Source organism: Haliotis rufescens, unplaced genomic scaffold (assembly GCF_023055435.1).
Source record: "Haliotis rufescens isolate VD_foot unplaced genomic scaffold, xgHalRufe1.0.p SCAF_5, whole genome shotgun sequence".
Classification (NCBI taxonomy): Eukaryota; Metazoa; Mollusca; class Gastropoda; order Lepetellida; family Haliotidae; genus Haliotis; species Haliotis rufescens.
In genome coordinates, this window is record NW_025964223.1 from 34,314,813 (window position 1) to 34,341,432 (window position 26,620).

The 26,620-nt window shown below is 39.7% G+C and overlaps 2 protein-coding genes across 7 annotated transcripts in view; one reads left to right on the top strand and one right to left on the bottom strand.

Moving 5' to 3' along the window:
• The window catches only part of LOC124124713 (ankyrin repeat, PH and SEC7 domain containing protein secG-like), a 268,855-nt gene that overhangs the window by 46,568 nt on the left and 195,667 nt on the right, over positions 1-26,620 (top strand). The window contains exon 2 of one of the 6 annotated variants that reach the window (XM_048383890.1): positions 20,544-21,421. The exons of 4 other annotated variants lie outside the window; for them this stretch is intronic. The gene's annotated coding sequence lies outside the window, so the exon portion shown is untranslated. Of the gene's footprint in view, positions 1-18,220; positions 21,422-26,620 lie in introns of those variants that run through there. One more of the 6 variants, XM_048383888.1, reaches the window with a different exon arrangement.
• LOC124124715 (tigger transposable element derived 5-like) lies at positions 2,322-4,474 on the bottom strand. The gene has a single exon (XM_046487949.2). The coding sequence runs from the start codon at positions 4,218-4,220 to the stop codon at positions 3,453-3,455; it is 768 nt and encodes a 255-aa protein (XP_046343905.1). The 5' UTR covers positions 4,221-4,474; the 3' UTR covers positions 2,322-3,452.

Here is a 26,620-nt window from a genome sequence, read left to right on the forward strand (position 1 = left end):
CGATTGGTCAACAGTTTGGTGTGCTCAATGGAAAGGTGTTCAATTACTAAGAAAAGCTATTTAACTGTTTAATACTTAATACGTGTCTTAAAATATGTAAAGTTATTACATTAGTGCAAATCCACCTGAACGTAGGATGTACATGGACTGATTTCAAAATAGCTAAATTGACAAATTGTTTCCCATAAACCACTGAATTTAAACTCACTTAACCTTTAGAATAGAAAGGCGAATCGTTTCTTAATATATTGTCTTTTAAGCTGATGGAAGTTTATATCACTACAACCGAGTCCGAGGCGATAAAGGATTATGTGACAAAATCTGGTATCATGGCTTAACTGTATATAAGTAACACTGTCCAAGTTTAATAATCGTCTATATCAGGTGACTATTCCAATTATTAATGGTATCAGGTAGGAATGACTTGGCATAGCATTCTGTTCTACAACATATAGCCTGTATATTGGTTTGATTTCTATAAATGTAATCACTAACAGCAAAGATGTTTTCCATCTTGTAAAAAGGTGTAATGGCTTTCTCTATAAATTCTCGTGGCCTGTACCCCTTATCGACCCACAAATAGTCCGTAAAAAAAGTTAAAATTTAACGTCTCATCGGCATTATTTCAGCGTCCGAAATGAATCTTAGTGTAAACACTCTAGGATTAATTCTTGTTCTTGGTACAATTATCCAAAATATGGGCATTATATGCTTGAACATAACTTCTAACGATGTATGTGAAAGGAGTTATTTAACTGAGTGAGTGAGTATGGTTCACAGCGGTGGACAGCAGAAAGGTATCTAAGACTTCTGAGGCAATTAATCATAGGGCTTCCCTTTTTAACTCTATTGTCAATATCAGAATCTGACTGAAATATTATTCCCAAAGTCATAAATATTAATTCCTTTCATTTTAAGATTAGGTTTTGCACTTGGGAAAACTTTAACGTGAAATAGAAAAGTTTCTGTTTTCTCTGGATTCAATTTTACTTGCTTTCATCCATTTGGTAATTTTCTCCAAATCGGCATTAATATTTTACGCAGTAGTATTTGGAATTGTCCATTTGGGGAATTGTCTGGACCCCACCGCAAACACAGTAAACAAAAATTCCAATATGTACAATAGTTTGTTGGCTCGACATGCAAGACTCCATAATTTTAGTTATAATGAAAAAGTCATAGTAATATTAAATTATATTTTTTAAAAATCATTAATGTATTTGAAATGGAAGATGAAGTGACACACATTGTATTTTATAATAATGCACAATTTTGAATGCTTTAAACCTGTTGCATTAAACAAATACTGGATTTGATGTTGTCATATAGTGAATCAATATGTGTCTAGTCTATTGCGAACACATATAGTGTCAGCGCTCATGATTGCCATATCTATGAATGAATGAAAATATCATCATTAATAAACTCACCTGAGCTCACTGTGGGTTCTGAAGACAAATCGCTGTAAGGCATCCTGCACGGCTTCGTTCACGTTCACCCTCAAATGTACGATAGAAATATCTGCGATTGTGCGTGTTCAATGTTCGAATGCATTTTTGCGACAGGCGTCCGTTTATTTATTAAAATTCCACTAATTCATAAATCACATTGAGTTGCTCTCCTCTTCTCCAGCTGCTCACACTCTCCACTGATGTAGCTGCCTTGATTAACTGGAGTCCGGATGTAACTAATTACAAATTCTGTTCTAATTATGCTAATCGAGGATGTGCATTATACTGGATGACAAACTTAGTAATCCTTTCACACTAATGATCCTTGTTCTGATCATTGTAAATGAACGCATGTCAATTGACTTAACAAACATCCTTAAGTAGAAGTATCACAATGGACGGCGTATACAACTGTTTGTCAAACAATATCAACCAATATTTTATATTTAGAATCACCATTACATGAAATCACAGAAACAATTATATTAAATTTTACTTTGAAAACTCCAGAACTAATGTCGTGAACGTAATATAATAGGAATTTATTCCAACAAAGTGTTTCCCATATATATGTTTCCTTGTACAATTTTAAATTAATGGACTTTTTATCTATTATTTTGCAATGATCGTGACAATCGCGAAAAGGCTACTCTCTTGCTATTATGTTTTTTGGTTATTCTAGTTTAGGCAGCGACAGCCTCTCGTTACACAAACAGTGCTTTTCTAACCCCGATTTAGTTAAACCAGCAGCAGCCTTTCGTTATACAAACAGTGCTTTTCTAACCCCAATTAAGTTGAGACAGCGGCAGCCTTTCATTATAAAATCTATCCATATATACAAAATTGTATATTTTTGGATATACAGTGATCCCTCGCTACAACGCTACCAATGGGGTCCAAATAATTGGTGGGCGCTATAGACGATGAGCCGTTTAACCGAGGCCGAGGCAGGGGAGCGCGCTCGGCCAATCTCACGATCTTCGCCTTGTATCGCACATTGCAATGATACAGGTTGTTCATAGTGTAAATATAAAGATATTCCCATTGTGTTTTCGTCGTTTGTTATTATTTACAAGCCTTAACTGTCACATTCAACGTGATATTAGCCTACTTACATGTCAATATCGATCGATAATGGTAGTGACATTGTACATAATAACATATTGTCCGATCGAGTAGTTATCTCTCATTTAAAATAATTCGTTATGCATTGCTGTTTCTTTGACTTAACAACATCCCTCCTCATCATATCCAAGAGAAGTTTTGCGTGGAGCAAGGTCGTAGAATTGAACGAGCTATTGGGGTTCTGTTGGATATATTGTATCGAAACCTCCAAACAGGCTAACGCTTCTTCCGCTGTACGTCCGGGGACACCGGGAGGCGGCTGTAATGGTTCAGCATCTTCATCTTCATCTTCATCATCGCTTCTTGATCGGGCGTCCTCGATCAGCTGGTCATCGGATTTGCTTTCTGAGCTCGGGAGGTCATTGTCGCATGCGACCCAGAGTTCAACCGAAGACGGATCGACATCGAGTGCTTCTTCGCCGGCATAGTCTTTGTACTTCGCAACAGCGAAGCTGTGAAGCCGAGAAAATCTTCATCAAAGGCGCTGCCCAGTCCCTTTCTCCAGCAATTGTCAATGGTGCTTGACGTAATCTGACTCCATGGGTAATGTGTTGTGAAGATTACGTCCTTCATGGTGACCGTCTTTATGTAGTCTGTTGGGGGCATGGCGGAATCCAGCAAATTGGTGATAAGTGTCCTCTTGCAGTGTGATTTAAATGCCTTTATTATACCTTGATCCAAGGGCTGTATTATTGACGTTGTGTTTTTCGGCAGGAGAACGGCCTTGATTTTGCCGTCGTGTGAAGACAACGTTGAGGCAGGGGGGTGGGCTGGGCAGTTATCCAAAAGCAGGATTGCTTTTTCTTCGAGTTTTTGTTGTCTCAGGTAATGACGTACGGCGGGGATGAAATTCTTAAAAAACCAGTCTTTGAAGATCTATGCCCTCATCCACGCATTCTTGGAACTTTGGTAGACCACTGGCAACGTAGAGCGGTTCACGTGGTGGAGGGCGCGGGGGTTCTTCGATGTTCCTATAACAAGTGGCTTCAACTTATGGCGTCCCGTCTTGTTACAAGCAAGCAGCACTGTAACACGTTGCTTGGCCTTCTTGAACCCTGTCTTCTGCCTGGGGTCATTTTTCTCGGCGAGAGTCTTGTCTGGAAGCATCCGATAGTACAGGCCGGTCTCATCTGCGTTGTAAATCTGCTCATCTTGCAGGCCTTCCGTGTCAATGATGTCTCGTAGTATCGTTGGATATGCCGCAACAGATTCAACATCGGCAGATTTAGATTCCCCGCTGACGGTGATGGACTTGATCCCATGACGTCTCTTGAACCTCCACAACCAGCCATCACTTGCCTTGAAGGTGTCGTCGTCCCCGTTTATCTGCCTCGACATCTTCTGGGCCTGGACCTTAAGTATTTCACCCGAAAGGGGAATACCATCGTGTCTGGATTGTGTGAACCAGTCGAACAAGGCCTTGTCCAGAGTGGTGTCGTTGGCTCCACGGATCCTCTTCGTCTGTGGTCCTTTGCTGTCGTGGCATTCGGCTGCGGCTGACTGAAGTTTTTCTTCATTCTTTATCCACCCCCTGATGGTCCCCGCTGGAACGCCGGACTGGCGGCTCACGCTGGCCTGTGAAGCGCCATCTCTAACTTTCTTTACAACGTCTAGCTTTTCTTGCACTGTGTACACTTTCCTCATGTTGAAATTGGAATGCCCCTGATCTGATAAATTCACTTCATATACAGTAACGTATGTCAAGCCAGTTTAATTGGTTTGATACGGTTACTTGATCCGAATCAAAAGGAATGACCGTCATGTTGTGACAGTAACTAATGTGAGTTGACAGTGTCGCTTCAAATTGGATTGCCCACTAATTAACTTGTGATTTTTGTGAATTTTGCTTGTGGTTCTCTTTTATTGCATGCATGCGCTTCTAAGATCAAAGGATGTATAGTGTGAAAAGTTAACTAGTCGAACAATCGTATTTCCGGGACCTGCCGCGGATGTTTTCAAACAGATTATTAGAACTCCATTCAGCGATAAACCGTTGATTATGCAATGAGAAGCGTTATGTGCAAATAAACAACGAACAACAATACATTCATGTCTGTGTAAAACTCTCAGTATTAAAAGTGTACATAAAATTTTGGAGCCATGCGATACCGTGTGTAGTAACCGAGGTAGCGCTTTATTGAAGAGCCCAATAGCGAGGGATCACTGTACCAACTATACAAAATTGTATATTTTGGAAATACCAAATATACAAAATTGTATATTTTGTATATATTGGAATTTTCCCTTGTGAAAGGTATGGAAGAAAATCAATGAAGCAGTGGTAAAATCTATCCATATATACAAAATTGTAGCCCTACACCACTTCAGTTCAAGCAGTGAATGGCTTACAAGTGCATGACCTTGACCCCATGAACACGATCGCACTACCTACCGCTTACTCCAAAGAACACATACCGGTTTTGAAGAAACACATACCTGTTTCCTCTGACGTTCAAAAAATGGCCTCACCTTAATGATATATATCTGCCTGAGATTGATGCAAGTGTAGATATCCTCTTCGGGGGAAATGTACCAGACTCCTATGCACCACTAGAGATTCGTACCGGTCCTGATGGAAGTCCTCATGCAACAAGAGCCAAGCTTGGATGGATACTTTGGAATGTCCTTAGACTTCCAAAAGAAAACAGATTTCCATCAACGAGAACAGACATAACAATAAAAGCAATGGAAGATCTACAGAACATTAATACTATGATGAAAGACAGCATGAACTATGACTTTCCAGAGAAAGCAGCAGAAGAAAGAAAAGAAATGTCACAAGAGGACAAAGAATTTATGAAGATTGTAACAAACTTTATTCATAAAGACGATGGACACTATGTTGTCAATTTGCCCTTTCGAGACAAGGAAGTCATCATGCCTGACAACAGTAAACAAGCCTTACAGCGTTTGAGAGGACTTAAAGGGGCACTGATCTAACGCAATTCCCCGGACTGGTTGTTGCCTTTGTTATTGTTTTTTCCCCGTGAGTACCCGGATGATACGCAACGCAACTGAGCGTGACCAGAGACTGGGCTACCCTCTGCAAGGACAGCTAAATAAACTTGGAGGCTGGAGGCAATATTTGTTTTACGTATTTTTAAACACTGATTAGTTTAACCGTGATCTATAAAGATTTCGACAAAAGGCGCATTTTAATTAATTTCTTCAGCCTAAACAGACAAAAAGAACGGCGGAGCTCATCGATTGTCGTCATTTGGAAATACCCCAGATGGTTATAGTTAAATAAAAAAAAAAAAGTATCCATGCAGTGAAAGCATTATCGGATTTCGGATTGCGTCGATAATACGATTACTACTCCCTTGTTGTCATCCAAGTTTTCTGGTATAACCCTACACTTGTGTATTTGTCGTTATTCACTTGATGCTCAGTTAATGAATTTATTACAGGTACAATTATTGGTAGCACCACTTAGATTACCTGACAAAGGTTCCCATTTGGCATTTATTGTGTCTGGGGTAATTATTCAATCTAAATCCAGGTTTGAAGTGAGGTGAAATGTGTGTTATGTAATATGCACGTGGCAGCCCAGCAAGAGGTGAATGATCAGTTCATTTACTTTTTTTGTAAATCAACGGATCGTTCCTAGTCATCAAAGGATTAACAGAAAATACGTGGATTGATTAATCACTGTTATCTTGCACAGTGGATATGTCAAAAGGGAGTGTTTACATGTCTAGGTTTACTAAAACAAAGGGAATACACTCATATCATGGCGTGAAGTGTCGATGTAAAAACAACATACTTTGTTCAAAGGGTTAACTAATAATACGTTGATTGATTGCTCATTGTTATCTATCACTCAATGGATTTATTAAGAACCGTGGACGTTATGAAAATAGTTGTCACGTGGGCTTTCTCAGCCGACCCTTGAGACTTGACACCTATGTGAAACACCTGAAACAATCTAAGTGATCAGTTGAGAAAGGAACACGGGTTATAATATCCCGAATTCGTTATCATAATAATACATATGGAAATGTTTTTCAGTCACTTTGTAAAATAACTGAATATATAGGCGTTTAATAAATTTGAAAATGTTACACATTTTGACATTTAAAAAATATACACACTATAAATAAAAGCAATGCTCAGGTGAAATATTTACTTTGTGTTGCAAGTCAAAATAGTGTAAACGAAAATCGCAAAATTACCAAGCAAGTGACTTATCAAAATTTCGTCACCATTACCGATGCTACCCGCAAAGATACCTACATTTCCTTATTATCTCTAAAACTGTATTTCATTTTGTTGGTCAATGTGACCATATGCCCTTATTACTACCCATAAAAGTGACTAATGCGCTTACGAATGGCGCAGCAGAGGTCGCGAACTAGTCTAGATTTTTGCTATACATCCGGGTACTCCTGGAGAAAAAAAATAACAAAGGCAACAACCAGTCCCGGGGAACTGCGTTAGATCAGTGCCCCTTTAAGAAGAAATTTACTATGAACTCTAAAATACATAAAGACTATAAGAAGTTCATGGAAGACATCCTCAGCAAAGAATATGCAGAAATTGTTCCACAAGATGAACTGAAAGGTAAACCAGGCAAAGTATGGTTTATCCCACACCATGGAGTGTACCATCCACGCAAGCTGGGAAAAATAAGAGTTGTCTTTGACTGTTCAGCAACATTCCAAGGTGTTTCCCTCAATGGTAGTTTGCTTCAAGGACCCAATCTATCCAACAGCCTCCTCGGTGTTCTTATGAGATATAGACAGGCGAACATTGCCTTCATGGGTGATATTGAGTCCATGTACTATCGTGTCAGAGTGCCAAAAGAAGACAATGATTTCCTTCGCTTCTACTGGTGGCCGGATGGAGATTGTAGAAATGAACCTAAAGTGTATCGGATGTTGGTCCATATCTTTGGAGCTGTATCTTCTGCTTCATGTGCATCTTTTGCCTTACAACAAACTGCAAGGAACAGTCAGGATAAGTTTGTCCCAGAAATTACAGAAAAGTTGATTGACAACCTCTATGTAGATGATTATCTGGCATGAATGAAGAGAAGGCAGTATCAACTTTAAAAGAACTTGCCAGTTTGTGAAGTGAAGGCAGCTTCAGGCTTACCAAGTGGATCTCCAACAGCTCTACAGTGATGAAATCAATCCCACCTCAAGAAAGAACAAAGGATGTAAAAGACTTGAACTTGGACTGTGAAGACCTTCCATCTGAAAGAGCTTTAGGAGTCTACTGGTTTGTGCAATCAGACACTCTTGGATTCAAGATAAAGAGCAAGTTGAAACCAGACACTAAACGTGGCATCCTGTCTGTGGTTAGCAGTGTGTATGACCCTCTTGGACTCATGGCTCCTTTCATACTTATTTAAAAACAGCTGCTCCAAAACCTGCATAAAGAACACAGAAAGATTGGGATGAAGATGTTGATTCAAAGACACAGAAGATATGGCATCAATGGCTGAAAGATCTTACTTTGTTAGAAGATATCCACATTCCAAGATGCTACAAGCCTATGGAGTTTGGACTTGTAACATCATGTCAACTTCACCTTTTTGCAGACGCGAGCAATGTGGGATATGGAGTTGTCGGTTACATCAGATTTGTGAATGAAGATGAGGAAGTCCATTGTGCTCTGGTAATGTCTAAATCAAGGGTTGCTCCGTTAAAGAAGACAACCAGCTGTACGCCTGTCATCCCTCATTCTTCAAGAACTTCAGATCCAAGTAGACACAACTTTCTTCTGGACGGACAGCATGTCAGTGTTGAGATGTATCTTTAACACCAATGCCAGGTTCAAAACTTTTGTAGCAAACCGGATTGCTGTGATAAGAGACTGTTCTGATATTGATCAATGGAAGTATGTGTCATCTAAAGAGAACCCAACAGACTATGCTTCAAGAGGCATCAAACTTGATAATGAGCAGCAGATTCAGCATTGGACAGGAGGACCAAGATTCTTATGGCAACACCACAAGTACTGGCCGAAGCAATACATCAACAAAGAACCTCAAGAAGATGATCTTGAACTTAAGGAATGTGTTCATGCAACCATCATGGAGAAGGATAGCTTCCTAGACATTTTAATCAACCACTTCTCAAGTTGGACAAAGTTAAGAAGAGCAGTAGCATGGATCATCTTAACTATCAGATGTTTGCGCCAGAGAGTCAACAAGTCTCATTCCACCAGGAAAGTGAACTACACCTTGAATGTTCAAGTCCTTGAAGATGCAGAAAAGCTCCTTGTCCAACAGTCAGACACAAAATTTCTCGAAAGGACTACAATGACTCAAGCAATCTTCTTCAACAGTTGATAAATCAAGCCCTCTCTACAAGTTGGATCCATTTCTTCCAAATGACGTCATTCATGTTGGAGGACGCCTCAAGAATGCAGAGATCTCCTTCAGCGAAAAGCACCTAATCATTCTTCCCAAGAAATGTTGTGTAACACGCTTGAACATTGAAGAGACTCACAAGACTGTTGGACATCTAGGAAGGAACTCCATCTTGTCACATCTCAGACAATGGTACTGGGTGATTGGAGTAGGCTCACTGGTGAAGTCAATCGTTTCAAAGTGTGTCACATGTCGTAAATATCACTCCTCTCCAGGACAACAAAAGATGTCTGATCTCCCAGAGGAATGGATAACTCCGGACTTACCTTCTTTCACCAATGTAGGTATGGACTTCTTTGGTCCTTTCAAAGTGATACGTGGAATGTTGTATTCACTTACAAGAATCTTCGTGCTATACATCTGGAAGTGGCTGCCACCCTAGACACAGACTCCTGTATCCATGCCATCAGAAGATTTGTCGCACGACGTGAACCACCCAAGTTCATCAAATCTGACAATGGTACTAACCTTGTCGGATGTCAGCAAGAGTTAAGTGAAGCATTAAAGAACTTAAAAGAATCAAAGATTCACTCTGCCTTCGTTGACAAAGGGATTGAATGGAGCTTCAATCCACCTGCAGTCTCCCATTATGGTGGATTCTGGGAGCGGATGATTAGGACTGTACGGAAAGTGCTTCTTGTCTACTACAAGAGCAGAACATTAAGCTGGATGATGAGGCGTTGAACACTTTGTTTTGCGAAGTGGAATCTATCATCAATGGACATCCCATCACTCATCTGTCAAATGATGTGCATGATCTATCCGTGCTCACTCCAAACCATCTGTTATACCATGTTCTGGTGAAAAGATGCCTCCCGGAACATTCAAGAAAGAGGACATCTACAGCCGTCGACGATGGAAGCAAGTACAATACCTTGCGGACATCTTCTGCAAAAGATGGAAGAAAGAATACTTACCTCTCCTGCAGCAAAAACAAAAATGGAATCAGATCAAAAGAAACCTTCAGATTTGAGACATTGTGCTCATTATGGACAATACACCACGTAATGCGTGGGCTCTTGCAAGAGTAACAGAACTCTATCGCGACAGGAAAAACCTTGTACGAACTGTAAAAGTGAAGATTGCTTCTTCAGAATTTGTGCGACCTGTTGACAAACTGTCTCATAATGGAAGACAATTAGAAGAACTGTATATAAACATGAAAGAACTTTCAAAAGGATGTGCCAAGTAAAACTGTAAACAAATGAATATTGACAATTACGTGTTTATTTAGGAATGTTTATGGGTTTATTGTTTTTTAGTTAAGATAATTGTTTCATTTCATTCTACAATTAGGAGGCCGGTGTGTAAAGGTCAAAATTGTTAAGATATTATTTTCAAAGTTCAGAATCATATTTCCTTTTGTTTGTTATCAAAGTATTAAAATATAAATCATATTTTGTTTTTGGCAAGTATTAATTCATATTTCATTTCTTTTCCATTCAAATTTATGTTTATTCATTATAATATGCCAAGGGGCATAACTGCTTTGTATCGTGTATTATTTTCCATGTGGCCCTAAAAGCATGCAGCAGGAATAAGAGACTGAAAGAAATTAGAAAAGGTTTTAAAGATAATAGAGTCTAAAAACAATGGTGAGTTTGCCAAATTTTGTCATATATATTATTTTATCATTATCTACATGTGTATAAATGTTTTAGAGCAACTATTTAGTTATAAAGTGTTTTTCAGCGTTTGTTTACATTTTGCATAGTATTTCATGTCACTAAAAGGTAGTCAATTTTATTGGGTTAATTCATTTATAATGTCATTATAATTATTTGCGATAAATGCATCATTTGATCAAAATAGTAATTATTGTTTATTTATTGTCCCCCGCCGCCCAAAAGCGCGAAGCGGGGGATATAGTATTCAAGTCCGTCTGTACGTCCCACCTGTTTGTTGCCGCGATATCTCCAGAACTAAACACTGGATTGTCTTCATATTTGGAACTATGGTGTATATACAGACTCCGCAGACACCAGTCGGTTTTTGGTGATCTTGACCCTATTTTCAAGGTCAGCAGGCAAATCTGCTTTTGGAGTTGGAAAACGGTGTTGCCGCGATATCTCAAGAACTAATCGCTGGATTGTCTTCATATTTGGAACTATGGTGTATATACAGACCCCGCAGACACCAGTCGGTCTTGGTGACCTTGACCCCATTTTCAAGGTCACAGCAGGCAAATCTGCTTTTCGAGTTGGAAAATGGTGTTGCCGCGATATCTCAAGAACTAAACACTGTATTGTTTTCATATTTGGAACTATGGTGTATATACAGACTCGGCAGACACCAGTTGGTTTTGGTGACTTTGACCCCATTTTCAAGGTCACAGCAGACAAATCTGCTTTTGTAGTTGGAAAACGATGTTGCCGCGATATCTCAAGAACTAATAGCAGGATTGTCTTCATATTTGGAACTATGGTGTATATACAGACACCACAGACACCAGTCGGTTTTGGTGACCTTGACCCCATTTTCAAGGTCACAGCAGGCAAATCTGCTTTTGGAGTTTGAAAACGGTGTTGCTGCGTTATCTCAAGAACCAATCGCTGGATTGTCTTCATATTTGGTACTATGGTGTATATACAGCGGGGGACATTTCGTCACTTTGTGACAAGTACTTGTTTGTATTTCGCTCAATCTGAAAATAACACTTGATTCTAGTTAAAAAAAAGAAAGACACTTATCTAAAAGGAAAAGAAAAGAATGTAAAGAAAAGAAAGAATGCAAAACAGGAAAGAAATCATAACTAGAAAGAAAGACTTCAAGTTATTACAGCCATTATTTGTCAGCATAAAGTTTTCACTATCGTGAGCACGGAAGCATCGGCAGTGATTGGTAAAATTGTTCCATACCCAAAATATATCCGACAATAGCGATCAGCTGTACCAAAGTGCTACGCTTATGGTTATTACTTTATTTCAAATATATATAGTAAAATACTACTGAATAACATGATATTGGAATGAAATATTCTGAATAAAATAATAGTTTAAGATTCCGAGAAATGTGTGTACAGCTGATTGCTACTTCCGGCTTAGTTTACGAGGAAATACACACAGTAACCTAAATCTCTGCATATAAAACAAAGCCTATCAGAACAGGAAATACAATTTAATCGGTAAATGATCATGTTTGGTGGGTTTTTTTATCTCAAATTTTAAATTTCTATTTACCAAGTTTAATTGTTATGATCTGTTTGTTTCCCTGAATTCGCTGAAGGGAAATGATGTAATTTTTTTCGGCGGAAGACAAACACGTTTTTATTGCAAATGGAGGGATTGTATGCCCTGGTGACGTGCTTCATTCCGAATCGCTTTATAGACGGGGTATATAAATTAGCATCGATTTTATGTCTTCAGTTTTAACATGAAAATATTCAAAAAGTTATATCTAGAGATACCTCCACACTTTCGGATGACGTCAATTGTGATACCATGTAGGATTCTTCATTCCGGCGACTTCATGATCTATGGTCTAGATCAGGACACTTCCCCATTCATCGGGAGCACTGCCATTCCCTCTGGTTCGTTTTCCTTGGCCGCCACTACTAATGGAAGGGGCTCCCATTTGGAATTTCTTTGGCCCTGTGGTTATTTACCCGCCTCACCAAGAACATCGTCAAATTCCTACATGTTCAAGGCATCGTCTTTGAATCATACATCACCAACTGCATTCAGGCCAATGAAGATCCAGGCATTCTTCACAACTTTGTACAGTGTCTTCTTCATCAACTCGGTTTGATTGTCAACACCAAAAAATCCGAAACGATTCCAACTTAACGTCTTCACTTTATCAGGGCCCTGTTCGACACGCATCTAGGCAAGAAGTTCGTGCTCTAGGATTGTTTGATGAAGATTCAACACCTTGTTCTATTGGCACTCAGACAGTCACTCTTTGTGTGTCAATGGCAACAAATCTTGGTCTGCACAGTACAAACTCTCACCAGGAAAGGACAACAACACCTGCGACCAATTCAGTGTTTTCTCAAGCCCTATCTCCTGAATGATGATGGTTCTAATTTCCCTGCTGAATCACCTGCAGCCACATCTCCAATCTCTATATTTCTTCGTCGACGCCTCGACTGTGGGTTGGGGAGCTCATTGCCAGGAACTACAAGTGGCAGTGTAGTGGTCTCTCAAAGAAAGCCATCTTCACATCAACAACTTAGAGTTCAAAGCACTGATCTTAGCAGTGTGACATTGGGTGACACTTCTTCGTGCCTCCAGTCTGATGATCCAGTCGGTCAACCTATCTGTTGTCTGGTACACAAACAAGATGGGCTCCACCAATTCGATGTCACTAATGTCTCTGGCGCTCAACTTTTTTCAACTGATCAATTCACTTAACATTCCAGTTTGGGCGAGACACATCCCTGCCATCTCCAACCTTCTTCTTAAACCTCGCTTCCAGCTGCTCGCCCAAACCCCCCAATCTGTGCTTCTGGCACATTTACAGAAATCACTTGTTGCCCAGGGTTAATGTAGAAGGGTAGCCAAGACCATTTCTGAGGCTCATAGATCGTCAACAAAGTCACTGTACGACCATAAGTAAAAATGCCTTTGAGGCCAACTGTCACATGCTGTCAAAACAACAAATATATCATTACATATTAACTAAATTACTATGACAACACTAACATTCTTGTACACCAAATTGTTTCATTTGAACACATGAATCATTTAAGTATCTTACATATTTATATAAGAGCTTCATAAATTTGATTTATCCAATATGGCGGACAAAATGGCCTCCAAGATGCCCTCCAAGATGCCCGCCAATGAGGGAAATGACAATATTTCGTCTTCACTTTTCGTCTTCACTTCGGAATGTATAAGAAATTTTAATGTCAAAATTTAGGTTTCGACCAGGAACTCCATCTATCGTGTTATTGACATATATAAGATAATTATCACCTATGTTATGTACTATAATTGCTGATCATATTGATTTACTTTGAAGTGTCAATTTGGTTTATGCATGTCATTGTATCGCAATTGCGTGGATTGTCTGGTCTAGACTTGATTATTTACAGACCGCCGTCATATGGCTGGAGTATTGGTGAGTGTGGTGTTATACAACAAATAAACAAAATAAACAAACACTTGTATGCAATTGCTTCAATATTGTCAGTAACTCATTAACAAAATACATTATTTTTCTCCAAAATAGGAAGATTCATTTAGTCACTGCCACCACAGCCACTGTCACTCAAGCCTTCAGGTTCATCATCATGTGCAAATTTTTGACAACGAGAGCAGGTGCAGTGTTCAGTACGTGGCAATCCAGGCATGAGACCAGGACACCTTCTGGAGACGACATATGATCTATCACTGCAGATGAAATGAGTGATGTATCTGCAGCCATATTGTCGTCTGAAACATGGCTCTCACCATGTGTTGCTTGAAAGTGTAGCCAGGGTAGTGGTAATGATCCGGCTCGGACCGTTGGGAAACACAGACACAGGCAAATAAAATAAAAGTCACACTTCCAGGAATCGGAGGAAGCACCTCAATATAAACATTGATGCAGACGAAAAGTTCAACGTCGTAACAAAGTGTGTGTCACTGACGATTGCAGATCAAGATTTAATTATAGTCAGAGTTATACTACATGCACCCCCCTTTTGGGAAATGGTGCCCTAACCATACACAGCTGAAAACAGATGACCAGCCAAGGAAAGGAGCAGGATAACAAAAGGTTGCAGAAAATTGAACCTGAGAAAGCAATAAAATGTCCTCAAACATATACCCAAACCATGTTCTGTTTCACCACCCATTGACCGTCAGTCATCCACTTTGGTTTCTGGCGTGACCTGCCAGGTCTTGTAACCACTGGTGGGGGTGACCGAAAATAAATCTGGACCAACAGAAGTGGAAGGGCTGGAAGGCTCTGGGGAAGTCGAAATTCCTCAAGGCAACTCAAGTGACGGCAACATCAGAGATGGCGTCGTCGAAGAGGGAACACCAGATAATTGAGCTGGTGGTGACCTTGGAAACGAATGAGTTTCAACCGGCTGACCCAATGGAGAACCCCCAGGCACTAGAGAAGGCGGAGGGCTCTGAGGTTTAGGAATGGGACGGCCATCCGAACCGATGGGAAGGAGTAAATTGCGGTGAAGTACACGATGCTCCCTGGTGCCTTCCTTGCGGACTTTAAACACGGGACCATTAGAATTCAGCTGTGATTCCACCACATAGATATCTTCCTCCCATCGGTCGGCAAGCTTCTGTTTCCCAAGAATGTTGACATTCGGACCAACACGACGTCACCTACCTTAACAGTAGCACCACGGGCCTTCAGATTATAAGTCTTCCTCTGTTTGGCCCGGGCCTTGTCCTTGTTTTGAGAAGCGAGCTCATAAGCAGTTGTCAACTTGCGCTTCAGATCAGCAGCAAACTGCGTATAAGATGGCGATGAAGTGTTGGCGAGAGATGTGCCAAAGGCAACATCAACAGGCAGTCTAGGATGTCTGCCGAACATGAGAAAATAGGGAGTGAAACCAGAAGGCTCGTGCAAGGTACAGTTATAGGCATGGACCACATGAGCAATATGGTCCTTCGAACGTGCCTTTTCCTGATCCTGCTGAGTCCCGAGCATCCCAAGAAGTGTCCGGTTAAACCGTTCACATAACCCGTTTCCCATGGGGTGATAGGGAGTTGTCCTTGTATTCTGTATCTCAAGTATGCTGCACATTTGTTTGATAACGTCACTTTCGAAATTCCGTCCCTGATCTGAATGTAACCATTCAGGGAGACCATAGTGTACGATAAAGTGCTCAAACAAGGCCTTCGCTGTTGTTCACGCTGTTTGATTACGAGTTGGAATCGCAACAGCATACTTGGAGAAGTGGTCAGTAATGACCAGAACATTTTCGTAACCACCAGATGAAGGTTCCAGACAGAGATAGTCAACACACACCATTTCCATGGGTTGAGTGGTCTGACCAATGGTGCGCGCTCATTCTGATTAGGGGCTTTCCGAAGAATGCACCTCTGGCAGCTACGAATGTGGTTCTCGACATCTCCCATCATTCCTGGCCAATAAAACCTCGCCCGTAGGAGAGCCACAGTCTTGTCCCTACCCAGATGCCCATCCCGTCATGAAGATGAGTAATGACGGATTCTCGTTGCTGCTAAGGGACAATGAGTTGAAAGTAGGGATAATCACCTTCTGTAGTCTTCTGTTTCCTATAAAGGAGATTGTTAGTGATGGAGAGAGCATCCCACCGCCTGAGGATTGAAGCTGTGTCACGATCAAATGACCTAAGAGACTCCTTTGAAAGGCGCTGATCTTTACGGAGAAGGTCCACAATCGTGCAGATTGAGGGGTCCGCCTGCTGACAAGAAAGCATCTGCTGATCAGTCCCAACATTGGTAGACTCGAAATCATCAACCGCTAAAACACAGTTCAATACCTCATGACAAAGTGGCATAATTTGGCACAAAGCTACGATAATATCCAGAGAAGCCAAGGAAACGACGAACGTCATCCACATTCTGTGGAACTGGCCAGGTCTCCAGTGCCTCAATCTTCTCAGGGTCTGTCGTGATACCCTCCTCAGAGATTACGTGACCCAGATATTTCACAGAGGTCTGCAAGAACTGGCACTTAGAGGGCTTAAGTTTGAGGCCATTCTTGCGCAATTGAAGAAAGATTGCACGTAATCTCTCCAGATGCTCATCAAAGGTCTTTGAAACACAATGATGTCATTGAGGTAAATGAGACACTGTAGGAGATGGATGTCGCCCATACATCTCTCCATAAGACGCTGAAAAGTTGCGGGAGCATTTGTGAGACCAAAAGCCATCGAGTTACACTCGTAAAATCCTAATGGACCAACCGTAAAAGCAGTTCTGGCTTTATGTTCCTCAGCAACAAATTAAATGGCTTAGCTTATACCAGTTAACTGCAAATTTATTCAATAAACTTCATTAAATGAGGATGAAAATTATAATATATCACACATTTACTATCACAGTTAAAGCTGAGTATAAATAGAATGCATCAAAATTCTGTAGAGATATAGGTTGATTTTAAATAAGAATTTAATTAAATGAGAATTCCGCAATCGTAACTCAGAATGGCAACAAGTGGGTCACACAGCTGTACAACTTTACAGTTGTCAAAATGCTTCCTAAGTGGAAAATATGATGATCACAAGTGTGACAAGATGTGAAGTTTCAAAATGTTCAAGTAATGGTGATGAACATATCAAGCATACATGTATATACAATGAAACATCAGTCAACTAATGACATTCTGATAAAATTTGGTTCAGAATGTAGACTAAGTTCATGGTCACGGTTCACTGATCAAAAGTTCATTTGTGAACAAAACGACAAATACATGTATATCAGTTAAAATAAAAGTCACACTTCAAGGAATCGGAGGAAGCACCTCAATATAAACATTGATGCAGACGAAAAGTTCAACGTCATAACAAAGTGTGTGTCACTGACGATTGCAGATCAAGATTTAATTATAGTCAGAGTTATAGCTCAAAGTTACACACACAGCTTCCACAAATTGCATGGAAGAAACATCCCAAATCCTTCAACGAAGAATCCTTCAACAATCATGAAGGATTACCCCCAGAACACGATGAAGTTGATGAAGCCTGTGTCCAGAGTGACAGCCAACGGCCCCACGTTGGGTGCCAAATTTGTAGCCAGGGTAGTGGTAATGATCCGGCTCGGGCCGTTGGGAAACACAGACACAGGCAGATGATGATAATGTGTTTATTACAAGGGGGTGGCTGCTCTTGAAGAACTATCTGAAGAAAAGAAAATGTCCTTCCTCCTCAACAGCAGCACATGAAGTCATATATTTGCAAGTTCACAGGTATTATTTATCTTAAATATATAAGTACAAAAGCCATTTTATAACTATGATAAAACTAACTTTAATGTTAAATTACTGTTATAAGTTCACTATAGGACACTTGAAAAGCACATGGGCCAAAATGGACCATGTGGTTAATTATTTTACAAGCAAGTTTTATAATATCAATATTCCATTTACTAATTTAATATTACTTTAAATGATATTATATATATTATTCAATTTAATTCAGCACCCTAATATAGATATTAATTCCTGACAGAAGCAGATGAAAACAGATTGAAATGTGGCCATTCCATACCTGAAGAAAAGAAAATGTCCTTCCTCCTCAACAGCAGCACATGAAGTGAGGAGGAAGTCAGGTATGGAAGGAAGCTACCTGTAGAGGACCAGGGTGGTCAATTAGAAGACAGATTGCATTAAGCATCAAAGGAAGTGCTTAATGCAAGATATAAATAGACTGAGGGAAACCCTACAGGTGTGAAAAATGTCTAAAGATAGACAGAAGGTTGAAGGGGAAGATCTGGTGAGAGATTCCCAGAGACTGAAAATAAGGGTGTTGAGTTGTTTAAAGAGTTATTGACTGATATTCAACTGTAGACAAGACAAACATTGAACATATAGATGATCATGATGATGATGTATGAATAATGATATAACTAGGAAGAATATGATAAAGGTACCCTGCTACAAAAGCATCTTCTGTAGGCGGAAACATCGCAGCTGCCTTGTTAGTGTTGGAAGCCTGGACATAGCCTAGGTCATCCAAGCTGGTCAAAAGAATAGCAGGAGGATGAATTCTCTAGCACAGTTTAGGGATACTTCTATGGGGCTTAATCCAAACTGACAACTTCTTCAACATTTCAACATGTGTCAGCAATGTTGAAAAAAGCTGTCTTCTTTGAATTTATAACCTGACATCACCATACGAATATCACATTTCCCAATGTTCTTCTTGAACACAATTGCCAGCGTGCAACTGCCTTTCCCGATTCACTTTCAAAATAACAGAGAATACCCAGTCTCAATTATCTCAACTCAGTGAATATATGCTATTGAAGCTTGGGTCCCAAACAGTGCATCGTTAAGTGATACAAGAATGTGAGCTCAAATAATTTTCATAAGATCTTATCCTTATCATTGTCTCGGCTAATATTTAGTCATCTAATATGATCTCTGTCTGGTGTCGCCGGATACATTTAAAGTTATTTTCCGTGAGTTATCTCTATTTCATTTTATGTACGCTTCATCTCTCACTCTTACTCATGGTTGTCTTACCAGCTGTAGCTCGTGCACATACCTGGGACGTGCCAAGGGAAGTCCTTCCGGCTCCCTCGACTAAACATCAATTCATATTGATGCCATTTATATCTTTTTACAGACAATAAATCCTTTTAAACCATCCTCACCGCCTTAGTCCACTCAATTTTATCATTCGGGAAGGACCCGCGACAGTATTGTGCCCAAACAGGGACTGAGGTAGAGCCATAACTTCATTTACAAAGTCATCACAACATCAACACGACCGATTTATCCCTTCATCTACATCGAAGTCGTTATCGTCCACGTGATCGTCATCAACCATGTCATCCATATCACCTGAATCATCTTCAGACTTTTTGATTATATACTTTGACATTTTAATGATTTTATAATCATAAATTTACATTGTCAAGCTGTGATCATATATATTCAGACTGTGATATTCAAAGACGACTGTGATAGACATTATATTCAGGCAAGTGTGCATTGTGATATCTCCACATGTACTCACTTCCGGCAATGTTGACAGTTTTTCACAATCTTCAAAGATGAACTTTGACATCTACCGGTAGTGATTGTTATTTCATGTTGAAAATGTGTATGCTGTGGAAATCTGTGGTATTTATACGGTATGTTTATGCTTTCGTACAAGCTATATTTATTTACTAGTATTTGTACGCACCAGGTCCTGTTGTATATATATATTCTTATAAATCCATATAGTAGATATCTCAAGTATCGACTAACACTGCAGTTATTTATTATTAGTTAGTTGATACTTAGTCTAAGATGAACATTAGTATTTAGCTTTAGTAAATAATATTAGTGTTAGATATTGGAAGACAATTAGACAATCTGTATAAATGATATGTCTGCTTATATAATAGTTTCATCTTGGCCTTTGTCATTTAATTTCTTCACTATATTTACTTAGCATTAGTTTTAGTATTTACTTCATTGCGTGAAAGAGAATGAGCGCGAACCACCGGCATTAGCAGTTATTAATGTAAACAAAGCTTTTGTTTACGAGGTCACTTTTTGCGTTCCTTGCCTTCACTTCATATGTTTACATGAGGTTATGTAACTCTTTTTTTGGCTTAACGTGTTTACATCCGGTTATGTAACTTGTTCTTACATCATGTACTTTGCTTCCGTGTTTATAGAAAATCTTATTCAATGAAATCAAATAGCTTTCATACTGTGTTTTCTTTTGATGACTGGTGACACAATTCCTGACCTCGTCATTGGTAATTACCTCACTTTGCTTTTCACTGTTGATTGCTTTACATTTTCTCTTCTGTCGTATGCTGTACATTTTACTGACGTTCGGTTTACATGGTATCCTTTGTGGATCTGGTGATATTAGTTTGCTTTCTCATCCTTGGTTTGTGTTGGTTTCTTTGCTCTTCCTGTTTTGGCAGTTGGTCTTGTGTTTACACAAGTTTGTATTATTATTTTTTATTTTATATTGGCTTCAGTACTGTATCCGTACTTCACGAGCAACATGGCTTCTGGAGGTGAGAACAGGAATGATGACAAGCCCATAACACAGGAAGACGAACAGAAGATGTTGGCATATCTCACTACTACTGGCCGGTCTAACATACATCCTGTACCCCCTTCCTTCTTGCTTCACAAGATCAACGTATGTACCCCAGTACATAAAAGGGAGCCCATCACACCAAGACCTCTAGGATTTCAACCTGGTTACACCAATGATCAGCATGTCCCTACAAATAGATCACCCTATCCAGAGGATCTCTCAACCAGCAGATGTACCAGTTTCAGTAGCCTTTTCCAGAGAAATCCCTGTACCGAAAATGGAGTCATCCTTTGAAACTTGGAAATGGTAAGTGAGAGGCCTTATTCGAGATGATGCCTACCCGCCTGCTGTTCTGTCTCAGGCTGTAAGGAAGTCCCTCAAAGGTGATGCATCAAGTGTTCTACATTCACAAGGTGAGAAGGCTACAGTTGACACTATCATGAGGAAACTGGAAGGACTATATGGCACTGTGGATAATCCGGAATCACTAATCCCATTTTTCTACACTACTCGTCACCAGGAATCTGAATCAGTTGAAACATGGGGAAATAGACTGGAAGCTTTACTACAGAGAGCCACAGATAGAGGAAGCTACAAAGATGCTACATCAAGAGATAGTATTCTGAGAAATAAATTCTGGAGTGGATTATTTCATTAGACGTTAAAGAATGCTACCTGACCTGCATTTTACTCAGGAGAGGATTTCGGGGATCTTCTGCAGAGCGCAAGACAAATTGAACGTGAGATGCAAGGAGAGCCACATCCAAGGATGAAATCCAAGGTCCAACAGTAACCACACGTCAAGTAGTATAGGTAATGGTGATTCTGCCGAAACCCCACTGGAGCCAGATTTATATACCTATACTACTAAAACAGAGGGAATTACTTATGCAAAAATGATGATGCGATTCAACGATCGTCATGATTCGTATTAAAAGAATCATCAATATTAATTAATAATGGATAAAATTTACTATAGCCCACGAGGATATTGGAAAGGTTTAGGAGCAATAAAAAAATTAGCCACTGCAGCTAAGGTATCTAAAGATGTGGCCAAGGATTGGTTAAAGAAACAAGCGATGTGACAAATATACTTACCAGCACCGCGTTATATACCGAGGAAGAAGTTTGATATTTTTACAACGAATGAAGTTCATCAGGCTGATCTTGTTTCTTCCCCATGATAAGGTAAGACGCAAAACATATAAATACGCTTTAACTGTAGTGGATGTGGCTGGTCGGTACAAAGAGGCTGAGCCATTAACCTTGAATGATTCAACAGAAGTAGCTAATGCACTGAGCTGCATATATAAACGCGGACCACTAAAATGGCCTAAGTTATTTCAAGTAGATCGTGGTTGCGAGTTTATGGGATCAGTAACTAAACCATTAACAAAGCCCGATGTTGAAATCAGGCAAAACGCATAACCATAAGCATAGGTAGTTACACCATCCTTTTCAATCCATCTCTAAGGGGGATAATGATGTCTTGTTCATTCTTAATCCATATATCCTGTGATTGACAATTCTTAAGGAGTTCATCTCGTGTTTGAATGTTCTACCCAGGGGCCCGGAAACCGTCATATGCGCCGGACATGTCCGATTGGGAATCTCAAATGTCCGGTTTAAAATATTGCTTACCGGACATTTTAAAAAGTATTGTCCGGACATTCTTAAATTTTGACCGGACATGATCAGTTAGGACTGAGCAGTTTCTGTCTGCAGTTGCAACACAATGAAGATTAACTACACTGACAAGCTTTGTTTGTTTTGATTGCTGTAAATACATCGTACCTACATGATAGTCCAATCGGTCAATCACTGTAATAGGCAATAAACTGAGTTGACACTGATTAATCGAGGATTAATTACTGAGAACATCTTGTTAATTTGAGTGAAAGGTGTTTACAACTGTACATAAATACCTTGCATCATCGATGTACCTCATTATCCTCACAATACTACGATAGGTAACCTCAGACAAGAAGCGAAAACGTGACGACAGCCAGTCGACCGATGCAGATCAGTCGAGCGGATCTGCCAAACCGTCAAAGTCCGGATGATCATTTTGTAAGTCATGGCTAACGACTTTCACTTGGTTGACATACAATGAGGATTTGCAGATTTTATTGTTTTCAGGAGCTAGTCGTATATTGAATCTTGATTGACCGCCATTTTGCTTTCTCGGACGATCGATATCCAATTTGTATATGGTCAATAATTAAGTACAGATGAAAAAAGTATTCAAATAAGTATTGCTATCAACGATATTTTAGTATTTGTGATTAAATTATCTGTCTTGTTTTTAAAAAATCTTTAGTTTAAAAAAAACCTTTTCCCATGAGGTCACGTGATAACCAAATATGGGATAATAGTCTCGATCCAAATGTTACAACGCGTACACTTGAGCAGACTCATGAATATAACTCATGAATATTAATTAGACCGTTCACTACGTTAACAGATCGTTATTATAACAGAAACAAACGTATGTATGTTTTCCATGTATATCTAAAATGATATTATTTGTTATTAATTGTCCGATGAATTAAACAATTTAAATTGAAACAATTCATAATTCATCATATTATGAATACGTAAACTTGTAATGTGTGTGAAAAGTCGTACTAAAATACGCTATTTGAAGGGGGCGTGGCCTAAAGGCAAATTTCCGATTAGGATTTTAAATTTTCCGGACCCCTGGTTCTACCGTTAAATAATGCTTCTTTATACTGTTCGTGTTTGATATGCTTTTTTACCACATACTTCTTAACACCCTTAGCTTTTCTTATCTCTCCATTTTTGAACTTCTTTATAGAATACATCTTAGGTCTTAATCCGACATACTCCGCACTGCACATGCACATTGACCCTTCATCTTACCTGATACCTTTTTATTTACTAAGCTGTGCAGTGGATTATCTTTTGGGTAATTGCTCGTATCGTACATATCGATTTTTTCTGCCATATCTTTCTACACATCCTCGGTTTGTATTTCCATCATCAAAGAATCTTTATCGGTATATAATTTTTTAATTTGAAGTTTACACGATATACGGCTTTTCCATTGGACGAGAGCTCCGACGTTCATACAGTTTGGCCCTCACTTTATGAAGGTTCATACTCCAATGAACTCACACAAAGTGAAAGTCAATTCTTAAAAAACACCTCGCATCTATCGTTGTACTGCTTCTTAAGTTCGTTGTAATAAAAGTCATACATTAAGTGTTTTGACAAGTCAAGAATACTCATACCAACGTACACCGGTCTGTTGAATTTTATATTACTTTTCTGCATATGCAGCGCCGCTAAGTCGTTATCGAATATCTTGCTTCTGTTAAAAGCCGGACTGGCTATAAGTTTCCTGAGTCTTTCTTCCTCATTAGACCTGACTGATTTAACATCAACACGCTTCCTTAGATTCTCCATAGTTTTACCAAATACTGAGTCGAAATCGCTGGTAGCCATCTTTCTTAAATCTGTGTTCAGTCTTACATAGGGCTCCATCCAAGGGCTTTGATCAAATGTTAGAACTCAGTGTATTTTCTTTAGTTTCATACCTAACGATAGATATAACTGGAGATTTCTGAAGTGAACTATATATTTTGTCTTATCCATCAAATGTGGTACATCGATATCATTTACATTGATCCACTCAAAACCACCCGTGGGTAAAGGTTGACTCATAACCCATCCGTACAAATTGTTGTCATCGAGATATAATATATGCATGTCGGGTTTACTCGGATCATATCCTTCCACTAATTTATTATTAGCCTTAGAATACCTTTTAGCCACCATTGATATACCACCTCTTAATCCTTTCTCAATAAACAAGTGCATATCGTAATTGGTGAGTAATTTTAGTTCTACACCGGTCTTCTTCAACAATGCATCCCACGATAGTCCGGGACTGGAATAGTACCATGCCGGGTCCAAGCCGTATTGTTTTAAACATGTCTTTCTAAATATCTCGAATATATCGGCGAGTAACAGTACATCGGTTTTTAAGTACAGATCGTGATAATCGCCTAAATTCTTACAACCTAATTTATCCCACACCGTCAGAGCGTGTTCATAATCGGCATCGGTTATTTTAGATTCTGTTAAGTTACTATAGAATGATTCAAGATGTGGTAATTTAGTTTTGTCGAATCTAGACCAATCATCCATATATTCGTAAGGATATTCTGAATCCCCATTGAGTGGTTTATTATAAACATGACAACTCATTGACTTCTTATAGGCCCTCCAATCATCCCTCGTCATACACATGGGTTTCTTACGCGATATATTTTCCCTGGTTATTCTCTCTTCGTTTTGTAGATATTCAATTCAAAGGAACTTTCCCGCTGCATCGGGACCTCTGTAAATCACGGGCGGGTTTGTTTTCCCATCATACCTTACAACTATATATCCAAACCGACATGGAATATGTTCTTGAGTTTTGTATGTAAAACTATCTTAAGTTTTTTTATTGCTTCGGTCAGTATTTTCTATAGGTTTGATAAGATTCGAAGTCGGCGTAAATTACGTACGGTACTGGCATTTGATTACAATAATGTTCCAATTTTAATATATTTTTTCCCTGATAGCATTCTGTCCAACACCTCTACAGTCTTCTTTATGTGCTTCTAATATACACATGCAGAAAAGTTAAGTGCCACCATATTCATAGTCTCTTGATTTCACTTGTGGGAATCAGAAATACGAAATATGATGATGTATGACTGAATTGGGCTTCCATAGTTTCATGAACCCAAATTTGTCGGGATACCACAAGGAAAGCGTGCTTTACGTGTTGCTACAGTTCCCCTACCCTATAAATAGTGAAATTCAAGTTTCAGACACGTGGTTGCATTTTGCTCCTGTGTGAGATTCCCCTTCCAATAGAGGTTGAAAAACAGCCATGGTGAGGAGAAAGTTAACAAACGCTGAATGATGGCAAGTGATAGGCATGAAAAATGCTGGCATGTCATGCAGGGCCATTGCAAGACAAATGGGTCGTCATCACAGTGTTATCACCCGTTTGAATGTCAAACATGGTAAAACCAATGATGTCAATAACAGGCATAGGTCTGGTAGGCCAAGAAAGACCTCTAACAGAGAGGATAGACGTCTTTTCAGGAGAGTCAGACGAAATCCATTTGCCACTTCAACAGATTTAAGACTGCAGTGGATTACCCATCAGAGACTCTCGACGATGACCATAAGGCTTCGCCTCAGAGCGGCTGGTTATAACGCCAGAAGACCAGTGAAACGTCCTCAACTGACTGAGAGGCACATGCGGAATCGTCTGATATGTTGTCGTGCCCGTAGTCGATGGAACTTGGCCAACTGGAGAACGATCCATTGGTCTGACGAGTGTCGAATGCTGCTACGAACTGTTGATGGTTGAATATGTGTTTGGAGGCAACGTAACACTCGCTTTGCACCAAGGAACATCCAGAAAACCTTAGCATGTGGCGGGGTCTGTCATGATTTGAGGTTGTGTTTCCTTCGGCTGCAAACTTCCGCTGGTGACAATTCGTGGAAACCTGAATGGCCAACAATACCAAGATGCCGTTCTTCGGCCAGTGGTAGTCCCTCATTTTGACAACCATCCTCTTCAGACAAGACCTGTTACATGGACAACAATGCTAGACCACACAGATCTCTGGCAGTTTTGGCTCATTTGCGTCAAGAAGCTATTGCTACTCTTCCTTGGCCGGCCTGTAGTCCGGATCTTAATCCGATTGAGCATCTCTGGGACATTCTTGGCCGGAAAATCAGACATCGTGATCCCCGAGTTCAAAATCTCGCTGGACTTGAAGCCGCACTTCATGAAGAATGGATCCGTTTGCCTCAGAGAAGCATTCAATGACTTGTAATGAGTATGAGGCGTAGGGTTGAAGCTGTGGTCAATATCCGTGGATCATACACACGTTACTGACGTTTCTGTCTTGCAATAGACTCTGCACTTCCTAGGATGTCTATGTGATACCTGATATGGTCTGCTGATATCATGACAGT

Coding starts and splice junctions, on each gene's coding strand:
- LOC124124715 (XM_046487949.2), bottom strand. CDS start 4,220: ATGAGGAAAGTGTACACAGTGCAAGAAAAGCTAGACGTTGTAAAGAAA.